The sequence below is a fragment of the Pan troglodytes genome, chromosome 7 (assembly GCF_028858775.2).
Source record: "Pan troglodytes isolate AG18354 chromosome 7, NHGRI_mPanTro3-v2.0_pri, whole genome shotgun sequence".
Classification (NCBI taxonomy): domain Eukaryota; kingdom Metazoa; phylum Chordata; class Mammalia; order Primates; family Hominidae; genus Pan; species Pan troglodytes.
The window spans coordinates 85,324,938-85,347,500 of record NC_072405.2 but is presented as its reverse complement, the minus strand read 5'-3'; the positions used below and the strand labels follow the sequence as shown (position 1 = coordinate 85,347,500).

General features: G+C 37.4%; 2 protein-coding genes across 6 annotated transcripts in view; one reads left to right on the top strand and one right to left on the bottom strand.

Annotated features, from left to right (window-relative positions):
• ZFHX4 (zinc finger homeobox 4) overlaps nt 1-21,599 on the bottom strand; it is a 185,889-nt gene extending 164,290 nt beyond the window's left edge. The window contains exon 1 of one of the 5 annotated variants that reach the window (XM_016959589.4): nt 21,201-21,599. The gene's annotated coding sequence lies outside the window, so the exon portion shown is untranslated. Of the gene's footprint in view, nt 1-18,846; nt 19,370-21,200 lie in introns of those variants that run through there. The other 4 variants (XM_016959587.4, XM_016959590.4, XM_016959588.4 and 1 more) reach the window with 4 other exon arrangements.
• Nucleotides 1-22,563, top strand: part of LOC748549 (uncharacterized) — a 92,289-nt gene that overhangs the window by 493 nt on the left and 69,233 nt on the right. The window contains exons 2-3 of the mRNA XM_063816119.1: nt 3,834-3,982; nt 19,564-19,761. Coding sequence (XP_063672189.1) covers nt 3,834-3,982; nt 19,564-19,761 — 347 coding nt within the window. The remainder of the gene's footprint in view (nt 1-3,833; nt 3,983-19,563; nt 19,762-22,563) is intronic.

Sequence of the window (22,563 nt, the reverse complement as noted above, 5' to 3'; positions counted from 1 at the left end):
TTGATTTCATGAAACAGGTAAGCAACCTTATTTCAAATCTTAAATTTGAAGAGTCTCATAACTTCAAGGCCAGCACCTTAATTTAAAAGTATCAACACTTTCACATATCCTGACAATTTCTAAAACAAGAAAGATTAATGTTGCTATATTACATTGCATATCATATTGGTTATGATAAATATGTACTATCTCAGCCTGGATGCTCCTCCCATCCCTATACCTTATTACACAGTCTTCAGAGTGGCAGAGAACTAGAAGAAAACAAAACAGAATATTGGGTTCACTAATATTACTAAGCATTTTAGAAATCCCTTTTAAAATGTTCTTATACAAGAAAGACATCAGTGAAGGTCACTGGCATATGAAGTATAAAGAATAGCTTATTAATACTCTCTTTACTGTAATCAAATCCAATCTTGTCAGGCCAATCAGAGAGAAAGTGATCAGTTTAGAAAACATTAAAAGATCTGCATAGATTGAAAATGAATTCAAAATTCGTTTTGGTATCTGAGATGGGACCCTGAAAATGAATTCAAAATTCGTTTTGGTATCTGACATTCTAATTGCTCACAAATCAAACATCACAAAGCCTAGTGTGTAATTTTAATTTTAATCATTGATGAGCTTCAGGTTAATTATCCTTATGGCATGCATACAGCTTTCAAAACCCCCTGAAATAATCTGATAATCATAAGTAAGAAAACCTAATAATTTTCTAATTAGTCCATAAACATTAATGTTTATCTTTGCATTTGCCAATTCTGCACAAATAACGTATTCATACTGAAGGCAGCCAAAATGCCTAAAATATAATCTCTTGCTGGCCTGAAGGAAATGAGGGAGTCAGAAAGAGACTAGAAATTTGGAATGAATGCAAGTTGGTAAATAATACTAAATTAATGATGCTAGATTAAAATGTAAAGTTCCAGAACCGAGGGTGATTTTCCCCAATGATAGGGTAACCTGCTAGGCATGATGCACATATCTGATATGTAAAAAAAATTCACTTTAATTAGAAAGAGTGAGGAAAGCTCCTCAACATTTTACAGCTTTGTAAAAAAGTTTCTAAGCTATGTATGCTATTTGAATTTAGTTCTATCTTCACTCCTAAAACAGTTCTCATCCCACAAATACAGTCACTAGCTAGAATTATTACACACATTCTAAATGCAACTCAAATGAATTGCATAAAATGTGCAGTTAACAATTTTGGCCAGATGTGGAATAAACCCTGCAATGTATCATCTCAATGTTTCTCTACATAAAGTAGATCCGATCTTTTTCTTTTACTTAAAAGAGCCAGAAGTCACCTTCAAAATGTAACATTATTGCTATATAAAAAATTATGAAAACCACGTTAAAGAATCCATCATAGGTCAAAGCAATATGGTAGGATATATTTTGGTACAATACTCCCATACAATTTTACAGAAAATTGCCAATCAATTTCTTCGCAATAAACTACACATAAATCAGAAACTAAGTCAAATACCTGTCTTCTATACAATCAAATTTACATTTCATCCTAAAACCAACAATAACAAAACTCTCTAAATTGATATAGCTAATAATATATTATTTGATTTTAAAATTTTTATTTTGTTGCTATTGGCTACAACCATGACAATGTTTTTCAGTATATTCTGATGGAATCACTTTAGTTTGTATAGATAAAAAGTTATTTAGATCCTTATGTACAGTGACACTGAATATGATGCTAAGTGATTTCACTGTCGTCAATGTCAGACGAGGTCTTTCTTTTATCAAAGTGACCCATTTAAGAAATTTACGATAAAGTCTTATAAGTCCCAGTAAAAAAGACCACAAAAACAACCATTTAACTTAAACCATAGAATTCATTCCAAAATGACTGCATAACAAGTTAACTCACTATAAAAGTTCCCTCACCATTTAAGGTGATTTTTATTTAGTGTTCACCAACTTCTGTTCCCTACTGCCAGACATTCTGTTTGTAAAATCACCAAAGTCCTCAAGAAATCCCGAAGAGAAAACCTAACATAGTTTTAATGCTAAATTCAGAGCAATACATACCTGCTGGTCTGCTTAGAATATGTGTACATACACATTTTTTGGTATTCTCAGTAATTCACAAGATCAGTGACTTTGATCATGTCAAATCTCTTTTTCAGAACTAATGGACAATATGCAGAAAAGAACTTTTATTACTCATTCTGCTTTGCTTTCGTCTGAAGTTACTGCTGCCTAAACTCTGCTCTGCTAAATGACCAAACCCACCTACAAGGAGCCTGACTAATGAAAGGGGGTGCTTTCTGAACAATAGAAGAATTCCTTTGCATTCAGAAAGCAGAGTTCCCATTAGAACCCAAAATCAGAGAGGCCAGTTTTACCTCTGTTTTTTAATTGAGATTGTCCCAGCCCTCTTCTACGGTCCAGTGAGACAGTGTTTGTGAAATGATTAAAAAGAACGTGATCTGATCAAGAGGAAAGAATCATGGGAAAGGAATGCTAGGTTAGCCACTCTGCTAAGTGCTGGGAAAGAAGACCAGTGGGCTCCTTAGCCTATTGTTTTTATTCTCATCTGCTCTTTAGCCATCTCATAACACTTTGAGTCTTTATTTACTCCATTTTACATGGGTTAAAAGTTGTCCACTTACATGATAATTTGGTAACTAGTTACGAATTTAAAAAAAAAAAGAAAATAAATAAAAATCCTTGAATTATATCAAGTTTCCAAAAGGTCATCACTGTCTCTGCTGTGGCCTTTTCCCCATTCCAAATCCTCTATCAATATGTCATAGTGAGTTAGGCAAAGACAAAAGAGAGGCGCAGTGTGAAAACGGCACATATATCTAATCCTGACAAAGCAATGAATAGACCTTCACAAGTATAATTATACTTGTTTATTTGTTGCCACGTACAGAGAACTGATGAAAAAAATCCATCAAAGTGGTATTATGCAGACACCAAGAGCTTCTTTTCTTTGGTTGCTAAAGCCACATTGAGGCTTAAATTCCTTATTGTTAAATTCAGAAGAAAGAAAAAAAAAGAATTTTGGCTGGACTTTTTTTTTTTTTTTTTTTGCATCAGTTGCTGACAAATCTTTTGTGTACAAGGCTGTATTAGTTCACACCACTATCGCTACCCCACTTTTACCCAAGTTGGAATTCATAATTATAAACTACTGTACAGAAGCTTTTAAAAGGGTGTGGTGTGCTAACCAAGAGAAGAGGGTAGGGGAATTGCCTGTTTCTCAGTCTCTCTTTTGATATATCATAACGCAGGTAAATACCTGTGTGGAAGTACCAGTTACGTCAGATACATCTTTGATCTCAGTCTTAAGTTGGTGCTAGTGTTTCTCTTTAATTCACCTTGCTCTGCTATTTGCTTATTTTGGTGTATGTGGAGTATTTCATGAAAGATTGTGTAACTTTTTCCCCACTGCAGTATTAAAAACATTAGCAAGAAGGACAGCAAATGCAAGGATGTAAAAGGATAGAAAATATTAAGTGAAAAGGTTTCAAATCCAACTATTAAGGAGTCATTATGTTCCAATAGACACTAAATCAAATAACTTAACAAAAGCACATTTTTAGAGGTGGGGGTTGGGTAGCCAAACAAGCTTTTTTACTTGTAAGATAGAAATATATCAAAGTAAATGCAATCTGCATAGTTAATGTTTGTGAGCTTTACAATTTAAAACAGAAAAGCTGTAATTTTTCTTTGCTGGCAATCTGGAAACACTCTGGAGTTAATTACAGCTGATTCGGAGTGAACCACACAAACAAAGACCAGTCTATGTCCAGACAATTATACTGCATTAACCAGCTTAGAGCTTCCTGCTGATGTTTCAGGGCTCTTCTGTTACACCCTCCTACCTTCCCAGCACGAGAGAAAATGCTTCTGCAAGAAGGAATTAATGAAGAGAACTGCAAAAGAATGTGTGACGACCTCTCCTGACACGGCAAAAACTTTCCACCCATGTCACGACAAAGGGGAGAAGGTAATTAAGTTTGAATAGAAGGATGTAACCAAATATATTCAGCATTTAAAACAGGCACATTTTTTAAATAGAGAAAGTTTACAAAGACAAGTATGAGTATGTGAGCCAACTAAGTCGTTTTTCTCTGTTTTCCTCTCATTTTTCTCATTAAAATCTGTTAGCTAGTCAAAGAAGATTTGTTTTCTTCTCTGTAAATGGGACCCTGTGATTGATAGTCTTCTTCTCCCTCTCTCATTCTTTTCTTTCTCTTCCTCTCTTCCCACCCTCATTTCCCTCATTCTCTCTCACATCACTAAATCTGCATAGACTGTATATAACTATTACATAGCATTAAACATATGTGATGAAGAGCTAAGGAGAAAAGGTGCACTTTACCAATGAGTCCAATAGTTCTAAATTTGAATAGTTGTGGGAAATAGGAATTTTACTCAGTTTTCTTCAAAACTTTAATCAAACTCCAGCTACTTTCCTTAGAGAGGAATCAATAATCTCTCCTTAACAAAATTACACTATTATATGACTCATTTTATTTGTTTGCTTCAGGAAAATTTTATAATCAGTGTGCAAGATGGACCCAATAATTTAGCTACCCTCTATAAACAAACTTTGGTACTTGCAACCAATCTAGTTGATTTCTAATTTTCTTATTCATTCTAATTGAAAATGAATAGTTTGCATTGGTGTGAGACAAGGACATGAACTGTAATTATGTTCAGTGCCTCTTTCTGAGTCTTTCTTTGATACTGTTTTGCTAGTATTCCAGCTGACATTAAGGCTTTGTAGTGATTGCTTCATTAAAGGTTAAGGATTTCCTAATCAGCTAAAGTATTACTAGAAAGCTGTTGTTTGCCAATACTGAGAATATACTGACTTTTTTTTCCTGTCTTTATTGAGGAAAAAGGTACTTCCAAATGCCAGTGACCCAGCCATACTTCAGCATTAATCATCTCCTCTTTGGCTCATCTATGCAAAGTAGGATTAGAGTTAAATGACTATATGATCCTTTTAATTTTTCTTCCCTAAAAAAATATTAATCCATAAATCAATCAGGTACTATGATAAAATGCATATAAATATACCCTGAAGTTAGGGAAAGGTTGTGTAAATTACACTTACATTTACAGGCATCTCAATAATGGACAGAATTATTTTTCTTTCACAAACCCCCTCCCTCAATTTCTACCATATCTGAAAGTTCAAGTAAATTACACTGCTAAACATGAAGCTTTAACACAGAACACTTTAGTTTTCCTTGGAAAAACATGAACCGCGTCGATCATTTTTGGAATTTATAAATCATAGTTACCATGTTTTTCATATGTTATATTGCTAGTCTTTAAGATGTAACTGACTAATCTCTCTGGCATATGCATATCTAAGAGTGCGTAGTTGATAACCTTTTAAGTTATCACATAAGAACATTTAAAAAATTAATCTTAATTGGTTTTATTAAGTTATATATAACTGTAGAATATTTGGCTTCAAAAATAGATATACCGAACTAGTAAAAACCAGTGCACATACAATTTATTTCGTATGTAAAGACATATGAAAGACAATGTAAAGACGGTATATTTTAACATGCGTCTATATTTTTTCTCCTTTGTCTATTCATATATGAAATTGATTATTGAACTACTGACAACCAAATATTTCAAAGAAAAAACAATTGTATAATTATTTCTATTTCACAATTGCTACCAATATGATCTCATAACCACTATAACTAAGTATAATAGCGTAGGTACATATTTTTTAAAAATCATTTCTTGCAGGCTAAACCTACCATAATTATCTAAATAAAATCAATTACAAGTCAAGTACACCAGCAAACATTCCTATTTCTTGAGCAATGATTTCAATAATTTTATATGATTTCAAATAGTTTCACTCAAGAAAGTTATATGCATAAATTCTTTAAATCACTACCAAGTGCATCTTACTATATAATACTCTTAGACTCTACCAAATACAAGTGTCTTTTTACATTCCATGTAAATATTTTAAATAGCTTTATATTAAAAACCACATTAGGACTAGCATAATAGAGAACATAAGTAGAATGACAAGTTTTCTTCTGGATGAAATATTGGCAAATTTATGTTTGATTTCTGAGATTAGTTGTTATTTTATTGCTATTATGAAGAGCCTTTTGTTTGGGGATTTTTATTTGAGTTTTTTTTTTTTTTTTTTGGCCTGAAAGTAAATTTGACTGCTGCCCATCAGTGAAGTGGGCAATTCAGTAATTAGCTTTTGTGTTTTAAATATATGAACTTTAATTAGATTTCATTATAAACAACCGTCAACCATAATTATAAGCTCCTTGGTTTACCCACATATTATCCCTTTTCAAACAAACTTGATGTCAGACAAATTAAAATCAAGCAGCCAGCAATTCTGAGTTGAATTTTACATGATCTGCTGGTAACCTGATTACTTTAACTTCAATATCATTACAGGAAAAGTATCTCAGGAAAAATAATTACAAGAATTCCAACAGGAGACAAGCTTAATTGTATTGATTCAAAAGATGCATGTTCAGAGGAACCATGTTGAAGAAATAATGTTATCTCAAATCTATAGTTTCTATTAAAATGAAATTGTCCAGCATGAAATAAGCAATTTAAGATTAGTGTCTACAGAACTAGAGATACTAAACTAACTAAATAATTATCTGGGCCCAATTATCTTATACTTTAAGTAGCAAAATATCAGTGTGGAGAAACTACAAGTCATGAGGTTTGCAGGTTTATTTACTGACTGGTGTATCTATTAGGACCAAGAACAAGTGGAGCTGTCAGGACATAATGAAGGTAAATGATTAGTTAGCACCAAGCTTGAACTCTTCTTCAATGCAATAAGAGTTAATTAAAGTTTACCACCAAACATCAACCAAAGCAGGATGTTGATCAGGTTTCAGCATTAAGTGCAAACAGACAATAGTTGGCAGCAATTAGTGCAGCTATCAAATGACATGCAATGATAATTATACATTTAAAACAGTTAAAGAGCTGGGGGAAAAAACTAATCAGCCTCTTTGACGACAAATACTCAAAGGGCAGGAAACAGGTATCAGATTATTTCACTTTAACACTGTAAATCAATAGAATTAAACAAGAAAAGATTGTATGGGTACATTATCTGAAAGAGAACAGTTAACTGGACCTAAAATGAAATAAATCTGCTAGTATTGGTCAATCAAAGATAAGAACTTCTGCAGCTAAAGAAAATAACTTGCTTTTCAATTAAAGTTTCAGAATGAAGTCTCTGTAAAGAAAGTTTAGCTTCTTGGTTTTGTGTAAATTCAACAATGCAACAAGTATTTCGTCATAATTACTGTGATTTAAATTAAGTGTTAACTTCCATTCTACCATAATGTCAAAAGTACTTTATGCCTGAATGTTATCTTTGTGTACTCCAATATTATCTTTCTGAAAACTTTTCAAATGGATGTTAAGATTGAAATTCTTTTCATGCAGCTAAATTTAAAACAGAGGCCATATATAGGTATTTAGTGGTACATCATGCAGGTCTTCCTTGGCACCATTCAAACCTATGACTTGAGTTTTGAAATTGATGAACCTGCATACAACATATCCCTTAAAAGAATTTTATAAATCACCTCATTCTTTTCCATAGTTTCTGGCCTGTAGCCTGGAGAATGTCTCCAGAAATGTGCCTATCCTCATGACCCCCACCTCCCCATTTTCCCAACTAATTCTGTTGTGCTAAGGATTTGTACACAGTGTTGGCTAATCCCAATATTTCCCTGGAGCTAAATCTAAGCCATGACCGACTCCCAGCACAAAAATGTCTCTCTCCAAAAGCCCTTTCGCCCCCTTCAGCACTCATACACTCATTGGTCCTGACATTTTCACTTCAGCCATGACAAATGAGCTGATGACTCTGATGTGATTGCACGGGAGGATGGCTTTATCTAAAAATATATCATTAACTCTCATCGCCATCTCCTAATATGGCTCTTCTGGGTTCATGTAATGTGTTGCGAAAATTTGAGGAAAAATTTTTGTGAATATATGCACTGTAAGTAATAAGAGATCAACTTCATCAAAAGAAGAAAAGGGAAGCCTGAGTGGACAGGATGGTCGGGGCGGGGGCGGGGGCAGAGGCGGGGGCGGGAGCAGGGGGCGGAGGGTGGGGGGCGGGTGCAGGAGGAGGGAAAAAAAAGACTAACATTAACTAAATGATGCTCTGGGGATTTAAGTAACTCTACTCAACCTCTGGCCCAGTGCAAACCAGCCGGCTGACTGTCTCTTAAAGGTCCCTTCCGTTCAACATGGGCATCTGCAGCAGAGCATAATTTGTGAAGTGGCACAAATGAAGCTTCTCAGAAAATATGGCTTACCAATTGGCAGGCCAACCGATTTGCTTGTCTTTATCACAGGGTAGTATCTATTTTATTCTCAAACCCTTAATTTCCTATGTTACTAAATCTCTTTAAATTCACTTTAGTCGGGGAAGGGATTATCAAAAACAATTCCACTTTGAGATCATTGTATTCTTCAATTAGAAAGAGGCAATAGTTTCCTTCCAAACTATTATTAAATGTGAAACTTTTAAGCTCTCAAAAGGAGATCCTTTCCATTTAGCATAAACATGGCAACCTTTAGGTTATGTTAGAACCCAAGTTCCAGTCACATCGTTCTTGTTATGTACACGATAGAGTTTACAGAGTAGATACTTGTTATAACCTCTTCTCTCAATTCATCTGAGGAGCCACAGCCAATCAGAGACAACTCTAGCATAACAGACTTCTAGAAAAGAGGTCAGGCTTTGAGGTAAAGTGCTATTCAGTCTTGGACCATGCAAGGAGCTCTTTATTCCTGTTCTTATTGGCATCAGACCGCCTTACTAGAGTAAGAACAAAGCCAAGTGCTCGTGTAAGGTTTATGAATAAATCAGAGGTGAGCCACTTCAAGTGCTGCCCATGATTTCCTTGTTGACAGTGAGCACTTAAACAGACTTCTATGACCAGCAACTTCTGGCAAGCCATAATGATTCCTAATCTGCACCCTCCTTCATTTCAAGAACTAAATGACCCACCCTATTTTTCCTGCAAGCTTTCACCTTTCAGGCAATTGTGGTCCTATCTCTAACAGTTTACCTTTACAATCCCAGAGCAGTCAGCACAGGAATTGTAACAACTAAAACCTTCCTTTGCTCACAAATAAAAATAATCTCCAGCGTAAGCATAACAAATTATTCTCATATTAATATTATAGAATTTTTGGATAGGGAGAAGCTAAGCCAACTAAACTGAAGAGGGCACACACACACACACATGCACACATACACACTCAATTTCTTCAGCTGCACTCTGTAGTTATGTGATGTTTCCCAGGAATTTCCATGAGCTTTGGTTTCCGTATTGGTTAAACAAGGGGATTGTGCTATATCCCTTCTGACTGCAACAATCTATGGTTCTAATATAAAAAGCCATTTAGATTTCTCTGTAAGATAGTGTTCCCTGTGGAATTTCCCAAGACAAGTCCAGCTGTTTTTAAGGTGATTTTTTTTTTCAGTACCTAGATTTCAAGAGGAAAGGCAGATTCCAGTAGTACAGTAAACTGAAGTTTTCTATTTATGTTTTTAATTATCATTCATTTATCCATTCACTCATTCAACAGGTATTTATTAAGCACCAAAGATTTGCCAATAGTATGTCCATCACTGTGGATATAGTGTTTAAACAGAAGTGGGTGCTACCCTCATGGAGGCTGAAGTTTTATTTGAGGAGACACTTAAACAAGCATCATGAAAAATGTTAAGATGCTAATTGCTTTCTCTACATGAATTATATCCTTATATTGATTAATATTAAAAAATGCTTTGTCTTAAATAAATGTGCTTCAAATGAAATGTCAAGTCCAGGGCCTTTTATAAATGAGCAGAACATAGGCCATGCACACACTTTTATTTTTAAGAAGTACTTTAACAAGTGTTATGAACCAAACATATATAAATATTAAACAATAATCAAACACAAAATTGGAAAATTATAATCCAAATGCACTTAGATTTCCCATAAAATTATAAACAATAATTTTAAATGTGTATCTTACATGTATCACAATGAAAAATGTATTAAAAATAAACAGATTAAAAAAACAGAACTTTCATTTCCAGGTGGTTCAAAAAATTGTATTTATATACATTAACTCATCATGAATTTACCATCTTTGAACTTGGGTAGTCCTCCAGAATAATGCATTATTACAGAACAATAAAGGACTGTGATTCCCTAAGAGATAAACCAGGTGGAGACCCATAAGTTGGCTGTAAAATAACCTAAGAAAATTTAAGGTTTCATAATGTTATTGAATTATTAATAGCTGGATCTCTTCTCTAGGTTGGTATAAATTTTGGTCAACAGGATACCATGTAACAGTATCCATTCTCCTTTCTTGGCATATGAAAATGTCACTAATATCAAGTATATAATATCATTAATAGCAAGTACATAATCCAGTTTTGGAAAATCCTCTAATTCAGCAGCTTTCAAACAGAGGCTTTCAACTTCAAGACTGAAATAAGCATTATGGTCATTTCTATTATTGTATTTAATGGAGTGTCTGGAATCTTGAGTTCATGTGGATAGACTAAGGTCTGAATTATTGAAAAACTGTTTCTGTCCTAATTTGCTTCTTAAAAAAAAATGGAGATTCAGAAATGCATTAAATACCCAGAAGCCCCTTAGGACCAAACCAGCTTGTAGTGATGGAGTGGCAGATAAAGATGTGGAGGAGCATCCACCTGTCAACCTAGATGCCATTTAGGTACCTGTCAGTGAGAAAATATGAAAAGAAGGATACTATTCCTTTCCCCCACCTCGTAGACATATCCATTGCCAAATTCATATCTTTTTCTTGTAGGAGAGAGGGGAAACTCTACTCAAAATATCTGTGTAGACTTGCTTTATCAAATGCTCTTTAGTTGATCATGACTTTGAAACAACCATTGGGAAAAAACAAAAAAGGAACATATGGATCAGTTATCAGGTCCTGCCCACAATCACTTATTTTAATGTTCACAACACTTTATCTTATGTCATCTCTGCAGCAACCCTGATATACAGATGAGAAAACTGAGGCTCAGGAAGATTAAGTAACTTGGACAAGGGCACCCATAACAGAAATGTAATCCAGGTGTCTTATAGGTTGAATAAGATTCCTATTAAGCATTGGGTTGCCAACAAATGCAGTAGATGTTAAAATACCTAAAATGTAAGTTTAAATAATGTCGTTTAAATAATATCATTTAAAAAGAAAAAAGAAACCAAAGTACGTAGAATCAAAAAATGTCTGGTCTTAACTAGGTGTCATTCTTTCTGTACATTATGCTGCCTCCAAAACATCACAGCCTTGACTTCATATCCTTTCCTTACACGGAATTGAAGCATTGTTCTTGTTCACACCATGTTTATGATTATGATAAATACACTTTAAGTCACTGAAATCATCAGTATTTTTATGAATCATAGGCTCTTCTTGTCCATTTGGAGCACCTAATCTAACCTCCTACTTAACACAAAAATATGTTTAACAGTCACAATAACAAGAGGTCATCCAGATTCTACTTGTCTCCTGTCGATAACAGAGAGCTCACTCTCTCAGAGAAGACAGGTTATCATGCACATTTTTCCTTCCTACTCTTCACCATCTCCACAACCTTCATATTCATTCATTCAACAAACCTTTTTCAAATAGCCAATACAGTTGAGTGACCACTGGTCCTAGAGTTAGAATATGTGAATTCTTGTCTCAACATTTTCCTGCCTTGCTGGGTAATCAAAGATAACTCTCTTTAATTCAATAGCCCATATTTTAAAATGAGTTAGTTGAACTGAATGATGGTAAGGCCACTTCCCAGGCTCTGGCATTTTGGTAATTTCTAGTTGCCTTACCATCCTAGCTGCTCTTTTCTGTTGAGATTATATTGGCCAATTCTTAGAAGATGAAAGAAGTTTAGCCTATGAAGGGAAAACTTCACAAGCTACCACTAGGAATGCATCTAAAGAGGAAAGAGAGGCCTAACATGGAAAGAGGGTAGACGTGTGTGTATGTGTGTGTGTGTGTCTGTCTGTATATACTCTACTGAATAGGAATGTAGGAGTGTTAGGGATGATGAAACACAGTTGTATCCACTAAACCAAAAGAGATGATTAATTCTAATTTTCAATTAATGGGCTCAGGAAATCTTAAGTATTAATTGCATTATTCTAAAATTTTTGGTATTTTAAAAACTACTAAGCACTATATTTTTGAAAATCCACATTAGCAAAGTATTTCAGGTTTAATGAAAATACCATGGGAAATGTAAAAATGATTGGTCTTTTTCAACCTATTCTTCCAAGCAGACAAACTTTAAGATTCCTCAAAAACTTCCCTCTTAAGAAGTTATGTTTCATTTTGTTTTTAACAATATAACCAGGTGGCATACACCAGCTCATATGTTTTTGTATTTTAACATTGTTAGAACTATGGATTTCCTTTCTTCTTTACAGTGAAGGAAAAGAATTTTATGGGCAGTTATAAAATGCATATTTTAACCCAAAAGTCAATTTTCCCTGGTTAAAATGATTTAGACCTGAGTAAATATTTGCAGAGTGATTTCTTTTTTATAGCTAGAACACAATGAAACCTATAAATGTTGTCTTTAGAGGTATGTCCTACAGTGCATACCATTCAGTAATTATCATCTGAGCACTGTTGTGTCCTCAAGTCAGACAAACATTAGAAATGATCTATTATCTGAATGATGATGCTGGTGTGTGAACCCCTAACCTGAGTGACCAAAACCGTCCTCACAACTTTTCTTGGACCATCAGGACATCATGATGTATTAACTAAGTCAGTCTGCCCAAATTCTTAAATCGTATTTGTTTATTTTATCCAGTCTCTAGAATGTTAAAGTGGTTAATTATATTAGAGATAAGCTGCTTACTAAATATGACTTTAGTGCCAAAGCCATTTTTAAGTCCAGTGCATAAACTCAAATATGCCTTAAAGTGGCAAATATTTGATTCTATTCACAAACCTTTAAAAGAAAGGGAGACTAGAGAGCAGCCATTCTTGGACTGAGGATTGTATGTCAAATATGAAACCATATCAAACTTTCAAGGCAACTTGTGAACCTCTGAAACTAGGGAATTAACAGAACATCAAGTCCAGCAAGATCACAAGGGGCACAATCCTTATGCAAGAATATAATGCCATCGAGCCCTCATTAAAAGCCCATTTCGTCTTTAGCCATCAAAGACTGTGAGTGCACTAAGATCTTGGTTATATCATCAGGGATAACTAAAACAAGTGCCAAGAGAAATTGTGCACTTTTAGTTCTCACATGTGTCCATCTGTTCACATATAAACACATATTCTGCTTTCTGTCTGATTTCTAAAATCTTGATATCAGAATACCCTGGGCTTTTGCCCATTTCCTAAGAATGCAGACATCACATAAGCTACTATTAACCCATGTGTGATCCACTTCCATGGTGGCTGGAAAACTGCCAGTTACAACACATGGTGCCTGGTTAACAATGTCTTAAAATATAAATGAATTTATTTTTTAAATTAACGCATTTTCTTATGGAAATACCTTAATAAGCCCTTCTGCATGTAAAAGAATAGCCTCCATGTGGATTTTTTTGTTCTTTTAAGACTTTTTTCAAGCATATCATAAAGTTAGCCATAAAAGTTTCTGAAACAATCCAGAATTTCTTGACAAATTTTAAAAAGGACTCCAGTAAAAAATTTGGGGGACTATATAACATAGATCAAACAGTTTTCCTTTACAATATGCTGTACTCAAGAGTCAACCCTTACACATTAATTTATGTAAAAATACTTATGATTTCCCAAGTTTCCATCTAACCATCTTAATAGTACCTCAACAACAAAACTGCTAAAGTGATGAGGCAAATGGAAGTTCTAAAATCTAGCAACAAACAAGTTGGGTTAATATCTGATGAAATCTTCTAACCTTGTTCTGAGACAGCCATCGGTGGATCATTTGTGGTGACCTCAAACCAGAAAGAGCTTGTTTAAAATGTATACATATAAATAATTATCTGCACTGCATTTGATTTACATAGGTACAAAAGAACCAATTCCCATCTTTGAAAGAGTCTTCACACTTATGGTATTTTAACTGTCCTAATGCTGGCTGAAGAAACATCATTAAGAGTGTTGATCACATTGTCAACTGATAACCAGTTACATCCCTAACTAGTGACAGGGGACCCTACTACAAATGTCTCCAAGAGTGAACTTATAATACCTAGACACTTTTAAAAAGACTTATCTCTAAATAAAATACACAATACACCTACAAAGCAACATGAAGACTGCATTCAGAACTTTATGAATTAAATCTTAAGAAAATACATCAGTACCCTCTTCTCTCCCTTCCCAGCCACAAAAGCTGATAGACCACTTAAAACACTTAACATTGCCAAAAGTCAGATTACACAACTCTTTCCCAAGTGAAGTGTTTCACCAATCGAGATAGTTATTTATAGCCTACGGGGAAAAAAGCAGGCACCTTATATTCCATCATTAACTGAATTAAATATCCACACCATACTATTGGCTCTTCTAAAATAATTGTTTTTGCCAGCAAAGTGCTGGGAATTCCTGATATCCAATAGTCAATATTTGGCTAGCCTGGCATGTTTCTGAAACTCTTTTATATACAAACCTCTGTTGATCATCTTCTAGCTGCACTATTGTCATACACATTACGTCCCAATGATGATGAAAACACAGCATCTTATAAAGTTGCTGAAATCTGAGCCCCTGCTTGTTTTCTCAAGTCTTGGACAAACATAACTTTAGAGAGAGCGGAGCATAGACATAAAGAAAGAGAAGCCTGCATTTTCATCTTCCTTTCATCTTAGTCATTCAGTCAGCCATTCAGGACCCTATTCAACAGAGCTTTTCATTATGCAAAAAAATGCTAATCCTTTTCCGATGCTTTCACACTTGTATAAACCCCCATTCCTTCAACTGAAAAGCAATTATATCAGTTTACCTTTCTGTCAAAAACAGGATTAATATTCCAATAACAGAATCTCTTTTCTTTTCCTATCTTTTTGCTTTAGGAAACCAGAGATTATTAGTAGAGGCATTCTTAGAACAAGAATCCATTATTTTAAATATGATTATGTTAACCAATGGGTGGAAAAGGGAGAATAAGAAGAAGAAAAAGTCTTTCAGTTACTGCAGAAACTCTTTTCTGTGACAGAAGTGACCTTCCTTTTACAGATGCCCAAAAAGAATGAGATTCACTCTGGTCTATTAATCAGAAACAAATTATGAAAGAATGTAGCTGGACTGGTTGACACTATCCCGTCTTGGGAGACTCAGTAACAGCCTAGTAACAATGTCCTCTTCATGGGTAATGAACAGCCATGACAAATGGGGCAGAGAAACTATTTATTTGCATATGCAAATTCTCACACAAGGGAAACATGTACAAACAAGTGTCATTGTAAGGTGGATTAGGCAAACAACGCTTTCTTTTTAGGACATTCTGCAGCCCAGAACATTAGTCAGCACAATTAAACCAGTCTCCATGGAGACTAATGAAATTTCACCACGGTATGAGTTAAATTAGATAGCTAGTTATGTGTTTCCACAATCCAACTTGAAATCCATTATTGTTTCAGAACAATACTGCAATTGTGCCTAGCTGATCTTTGCCAGCTCAACAAGCTCCTAAGTTGACAATTTGCATATGTTAATATAATTAAGCACTAATTACATGAAACTTGTACATATTCACATGCACTTTCCCTGGGCGCTTCTCAGTTTGAACCTTGGCCAAGTCTTTAACCCTTAGAGTGGTCTTAGAAGGGGGGGAAACCCTCTCCCTGTGGGTACAGCCCTTAGGCAGTCACAGAAAGGCTCCTCATTTATAAACACAAAGCTTAACCTGGCTTCTCATATTTCTAGCAACAATGACAGAACATATTTTGTGAGAGTGCTAGAGACCAGGGATAAGGAAAATGAAGAGAGGGGGATGGATTAGTCTTTAAAGACTCATAACGAGTATCTTCTCAAAGGAAGACAGGAACATTCATTTCAAGAAAATGTTAAGAAAGAATTTGTTCTCATTGACATTGTCGAACCTTGGGAGATGAACATGGTTTGACAACAGCAAAAATAGCAAGTAGGAAAGGGAAAAGGAGTCAGCAGCACCTAATGAGCTTTACATAAATATATGCAGAGTCAATTAAGCAATGTTAATTACTATGACAGCAGTTAATTGAATATAATTAGATATTTTAAGCCACTGAATAAAGCATAGTTAAGATTAATTTTATTGAGATTAATTGTAAATAAGGATAGATTAACGCTGTGTTTTGACAGGCATAAAAAGTAGTTCTGCAAATTAAGCAGAAGCGTGGCCACCAGTCCAAAAATCATATATTATTTTAATGTCACACCTCAGAATCATCTCCTCAATAAACATGACTTTTCAAACCCAAACAGACAGGAATCTTGAAGAAAAACAAACAGCTTGCAGAGATTAAAGAGCCTTTTGTCCTTTTTCATGTGCATTTCTTTTAACAGACTAAATTAAGCGAGTCTGGTGTACGTTTTTTAGGAAGGAACATTTCACACTGAATGGAAAAAATGTTCTATCACATATGAAATTCGTGCAGCTGTGCGGAACTTGGTCCAGAGGGTTTAAGACCATAAAACACCACCAAATGATAGACAGTAGGCCTTCCCAAGATTATGTGATAAAGTCACAATCTTTTATTTTGACCTCTCTCCAAATTTCTGCTCTGTATTCTTTCCAGTCAAGTCACATATTTTGTTTCATAATTTTCTTTCTCTAAGAGGATAAAAAGAAACGTTGCACCTACTAAGTGCTAGAAACAAAATGTAAAAGGAATTGAAGAAGGCCTCATTTAACATAGATCAGCTAAGTCATTCAGCCACAAAATGCAATGATAGCTAAACAACAATGTATGCAAATGACACCTCTTGATTATTACTCTCCTGAACAATGGTTGCTGAAAATATTTCTTAGGAAAATATTGCTAATTGAAAACTCCTCTGCCCCAATACTTTCACACCAAGCTAATTCATGCATACTCTTTAAGAAAATTAACACAGTCCTCAAGAAAGCTGAACAAATCACTAATAAGAAAGGAGCTTCAATTGATTTTGAAATAAATCAATAGATGATTAACATAATATTTTTAAAGCAGCAGAATGTACATATATATTACATAAACATATATATTATATTTTCAATACCTTTTAGTTCTTAATCGAACAAGGGCTTTACACTATTGAGCCTGGGTCTACACTGCCTCACAACTTCTTTAGGATGTCTTTAGTCTTTATAACGAAAATCCTAAAATGGTCTATGAAACAAGACTACGACAAGCCATTCTGCAGTGAAAGATTTTAAATCATCCAGCCTCTTCTAATAGACTTGAGACTTATTGAGGTAGAAACCATAAAAAATGAAGAAGGGAAATTTAATCCCTGAAATATTGATTTGCACATTAATATCATATAGGCAGAGGGCAATTTGGCTTCGTGGAAATGACACATTGTCGACCCTTGGTGAAGTCAGAGCCAATCTAACTGCTGAACATGTCTGAATCTCAAGAGTTATTAAGGGCTTCCCTTCTTGCCTTTATGACTTTTCTTCAGCCTACCAATGCAATCTTAAATGTATTATCTTTAAGAAATAATTGTAAAACCTCAGGGGTTTTCCAGTTAATGGAAGGGAGGCCAAACCACATCAGATTCTGAAATGCAACATTAAACCCTTGCAATCAACAAAACCACCTCAATTCTCATCCATCCAGTGCAGGATCTAATATTGTTATTAGAGATAATCAAATTTCATTGTGTAAATTTAGGCTCATGGTCAGAATGGAAGCAGTAAATTCTGCAATATTAAACAGTGATTTTCTCAGCCTCCTTTATGTTTTCCTTTGCTCATGAAGAATCTTTTAAAATAATCCAACTAGCTCAAAATTAATGAACAGATTTGGGCTCATCTGCTAAAAACTGCAAAAGATTACAAAAGCACTGAACATGTTTGCCTCATTTTTAACTTTAAGTGGCAACTTTCACTTCATAGAACCAGAGTCCACTATCCCTGTCTAACCCCACAGTTGGTGCTATTGCTTTGACTTACACAGCTGGTTTACCTGACCTTTCTTTGTTCCTTGGGTACATTTCACTTTTCAGATTTATGATATTTCCCCCATATTTCATTGACCCTATCTTCATTGCCATAAACATGAAAACACCTAAATATGAGTTTACTTTTTTAAAAATCCAAAATCAACCAGCAACTGAATAAAAACACAGTGGTGCTCTCCCCAGTTTATGCCATAAATATTAAAACCATTAAAAAAAATAACTGTATAAACCTTATGATCCCCACACTGAAGCCAGGTGCAAGAGGTTAAAACAGCTGGCTAGCCATCTTTTATTTTTGTGTGCCTTCCTGCTGACTGAAACCACAAACCTTGAAAACTATCAAATATTCCCTTAAGGATTTTTTTTTTAAGATGAGGAAGGAAAAAAGAAAACCTTCATTCTCTTTAATATGCTCTTCAGTGGAAAAGGAAAACTCCAAAACACAGTCAGTCACAGAGGTAGTGAAATAATTCCGAATATCTCCTTTCTGTTTTATTTAAACCACCCTTTTCAGCAATTTCTATACACAATTGTTTTTAGTCTTCAGTTAGTAAAGAAACAGAAAAAAACAAAACAAAACAGAAAGAAAGTCTGAGCTTGCTCTGTCAGTTTTGCCAGTAAATACAAAGTAAAACAAGTGTTGATGGCACCGAGAGTGTTACATACCCGGGCTGTGTTTTTGCATTGCTCTCAATGGAAGCGATCGATGCCCGTGTCACTGTCGCGTCCCAATCGCAGCCAAGTCTCAGCCTTAATCTAAGCAACACCCGAAAAGGCAGCGGCAGCCGCAGCCTCTCTCTCACTCTTCCATCCATCCACCCAACTAAAAATATAATACTACATATGAGCTTTAACCACTCCACGTTTATAGGGATCAAGCCACTGAAAATCCAGGAGAACACAATAAAAAAAAAAAAAAAAAAAACCCTCCTCTGTCTCTTGTCTCTTCTCTCTCTCCCTCTCTCTCTCTCTCTCTCCCTCTCTCCCCCCTCTCTCTCTCTTCCTCTCTCCTCTCTGTCTCTCTTTTTGCCATCTACATGATCCTTGATTAAACATGGAACAGAGTTAATAAAAAGGGTGGGGGGGAGGACTCAAGGAGAGGAAATGCAACTGTCAGAAATCAGGACGGCCAGATTTCCTGGTGAACCTGCCTCTGTCTGAGTCAGTGTCAATCCACCATCTTCTGCCAGTGAACTTGTCTTTGGGTTTTTGTTTGGTGTGTGTGGGGGGGGGATGTTGTTGTGTGTGTGTGTATGTGTGTGTGTGCTTTTTTTGGAAGGGGGGAGGGGAAAGACAAGGTGGGGGCCGGAGGTGGGGGGAAGAGTAGGGAGAATGTGTGTCTGTGAGTGTGTGTTGAGTGTGAGTGTGTCTCTGTGTGTGTAGGGGTCGAGGTGGGGGGGTCCGTGTTTGCGATCTGAACCTTTGGTACCTACAAGGAGGGTGTCTCACCGAACGGTAGCTAAAACCTCACCAGAACCGCGCGGAAGTGAGAAGTCGCGGCCAAAGGCGCCCGCAGAAGCCTCCTCTCTGGGCCGGACCCCAGCCCGAGCGGCCGAAAGGAGCCCCCCGCCCGGATCACAGGTAACAAAAGAAATAGAAACCAGTGCACCGTCTTCTAGGGGAAGGGGATTAGAATAGGGAACCTTCTGTAACTTGGACATCGGCAGAGAAACTTTATACAATTCCATGAGAGATTTTATTATTTTTTTCTGATAGAAAAGAGGAGCGAGAAGGGGGTTGGGGGTGGATAGAAGTAGAAGGAAGGAGAGACCCGGCGCATTCCAGCCCCTTTTCCCTTAGCTGCTCCCAGCCAGAAGGCGCACTTGATGCTTGGAGAAGCGAAGGAGGTGAAGTTCATTTGTAGGCATGGAACCCTTTTAGGGGGGCCGAAGAATGAATCGGTTCTCACAGCCGAACACAGCCACTCAATACACACACACACACACGCACACGCACACGCACACACCCCTTGCCCTTTGCTAAAAAGGAAAAGATTCTTGACCCCAAGCCGCGGGCGTCTATCCGCTGGTCTAGCGCACACCCGGCGGCGTTCCGTTCGGAGCAAGCAGCCGCCGCCTCGCGGGTCCCTGGCCCAGAGGCCGGGCGATCCCGCCTCCTAACGGACCTGCCTTTCCTCCGCGGCGCCCGCGCCCGCGCCGCCGAGAGCAGCCCTCGGTAGTGCCCGCCGCGCCCGCTCCGGTGGGCGGGTGTCTACCTGCAGCCCCAGCCCCAGCGTTCACCCCAGCCTCTTGGAATCCCCTCCCCAGAGCTCACGAACCCCCGGGCCTCCGCCAGCCCCGCACACTAAGCGACCTTCGGGGAACTTGAGAAGGGGAAGAGGGGCGGGTGGTAAAAGGAGGAAGAAAAACGAGGCTGAATAAGGTGGGGTGGGGGGTGGAGGGTAAAGCAGGGAAAGAGCAGGGAGAGAGGGGCTCCCAGCCCCACCGACCAACGTCCAAACTTTCAGAGGATGAGTGCGGAGGACCAGTCATCCCGATCGGGGTGCAGGGGCGCGGGGCGAGCGGAGACCCCTGGCAGTGCCCGCGCCGCTGCGGAGCTGACAGCTTCCCCCAGCCACTAGAATGCCCCGGGCTCGCGGGGAAGGCAAAACCCGAAAAGACAGGGAAAAGGAGAGAAAACTGCCCGAGCAAACGTAGATGATCCTCCGCCACTTAATCCAAAAGTTAAATCCGGAAAAACGCAGCCCCCCTAAAGAAAGTGGAAAATCAGGTCCCTCAGTGCCCCCTCCTTCCCTCAGCGGAGCAAAACCTTGAGCCAAAAAAAAGGGGAAAGAGATAGAAAAGGGGGGCAGAGCGGAAGAGATGGTCGGGATGAGGGGATGTGTGCGAGAGCGAGCAGGAGCGAACGAGGTAGGGGTAGAGAGGAAGAGAGGCGGAGAGGGAGAGGGAGAGAGAGGGAGCGAAATATCAAAGATTGTGCAAGATCAGGCTGGAAAGATAATCGATACTCGACCTAAATTTAACACAAACTACTCAATAAAAGTTAAAGAAAAAACTTACTTTCCATTTCCCCTGCAGTTCCTACTCGATCTTCGCCTCTTTTTTGTTTTGCTTTTATTTTACTTACAGCTGATCACATCCAAGTAAAACGAGAGGGTTCATTAAAAAAAATAAAAATGAAATAAAAAATAATCCTCGAACTTTATTGGGTGAAAATAAAAACGCTGGAGCAGAAAGTGGGGGGCATGGAGCGGTCCTCGGGGGTCCGGGAGGAGTTAAAGCATGTGCCGACCGCGGTCTCGCTGTTTGGTTGTGAAGGGGTTGGGAAAAGGAGGAAAGGAAATGAAAATCCGATATGTCTTTATTCTGCTAATTATTATCGTTTTAGCCCTGTTTAAAAAAATGGCTGATTAAGTTGAGTGCGCATGTCTTTGTGTGTCTATTCCCGATATGCACTCTGGGAATGAGAGAGGAGAGCGAGGGAGAGGGAGAGGGAGAGGGGGGAGAGAGAGGTGTAATTAGTGAGGTGATCAACATTCCCCAGACTGCAAATGACGCGCAGCCCGGACTCAGAGCAGCTCCGGAGCCTCACGGCTTCCAAAGCTCCCAGCGCTGCGGCTGGAGCCCCGGATGCGGCGACCGCGGAGAGGACAGGGGATGGGGACCTCCGGGGCTCGCACCCTACGCGCCCCTGCGCGCGACTCCCAAACTTCATTAGACACACACACGCTCTTACACACAAACACAGACACACACAGAGCAAGAAGGGGAAAGAAATAAAACATAGATACCGCCAAAGCATGGCCCTTTAACCATTCGAGATTTTTTTTTTATTTTAATGAGGCAAAGTAATTATTATCGGACCAGAGATTTGTTTACTAGGGAGCTTTAAGCAGAAATATGTTAGGGTAATGAAGAGCTTTTCTCTGCCTAGTTTATTCTGCTGTGCACATGAACGCACTTTAATGGCGAAATGCGAGGGCCTGAGCAAATATGCAGATATATGTAAATAAAGGGTGCCTGGCTGTGTGCAAACACCGCTCAGCCCAGCCTATTTCAAAGGAGGAATTGCACTCTGGATCCTTAGGCACTCTATTTAAACACGTATCCTTCACTTGTATACGCAGGAGAGAAAACCCAGGGTATGGGAGATGGAAGCGGTTAGTCAAAGAAAACTTCCAAATGAGAATAAGTGACGGTTGCAAGAATGATGGGGGGGTGGGGTACAGTTCTAGCCTTTATGTAATATTCTTGAATATTTTATCAGAATTGCATAAGTTCAATGTAATAACTTTAAGAAGACTTAGAAAAGAAAAACCTTTCATCTTTTGAGTCTGTTGAGTTATCTTTCTTGAAGCACATTATGATGAATTTTAAAACCCCACTACAGATCTCATTAGAATGAAATATACTTGGTATTTTC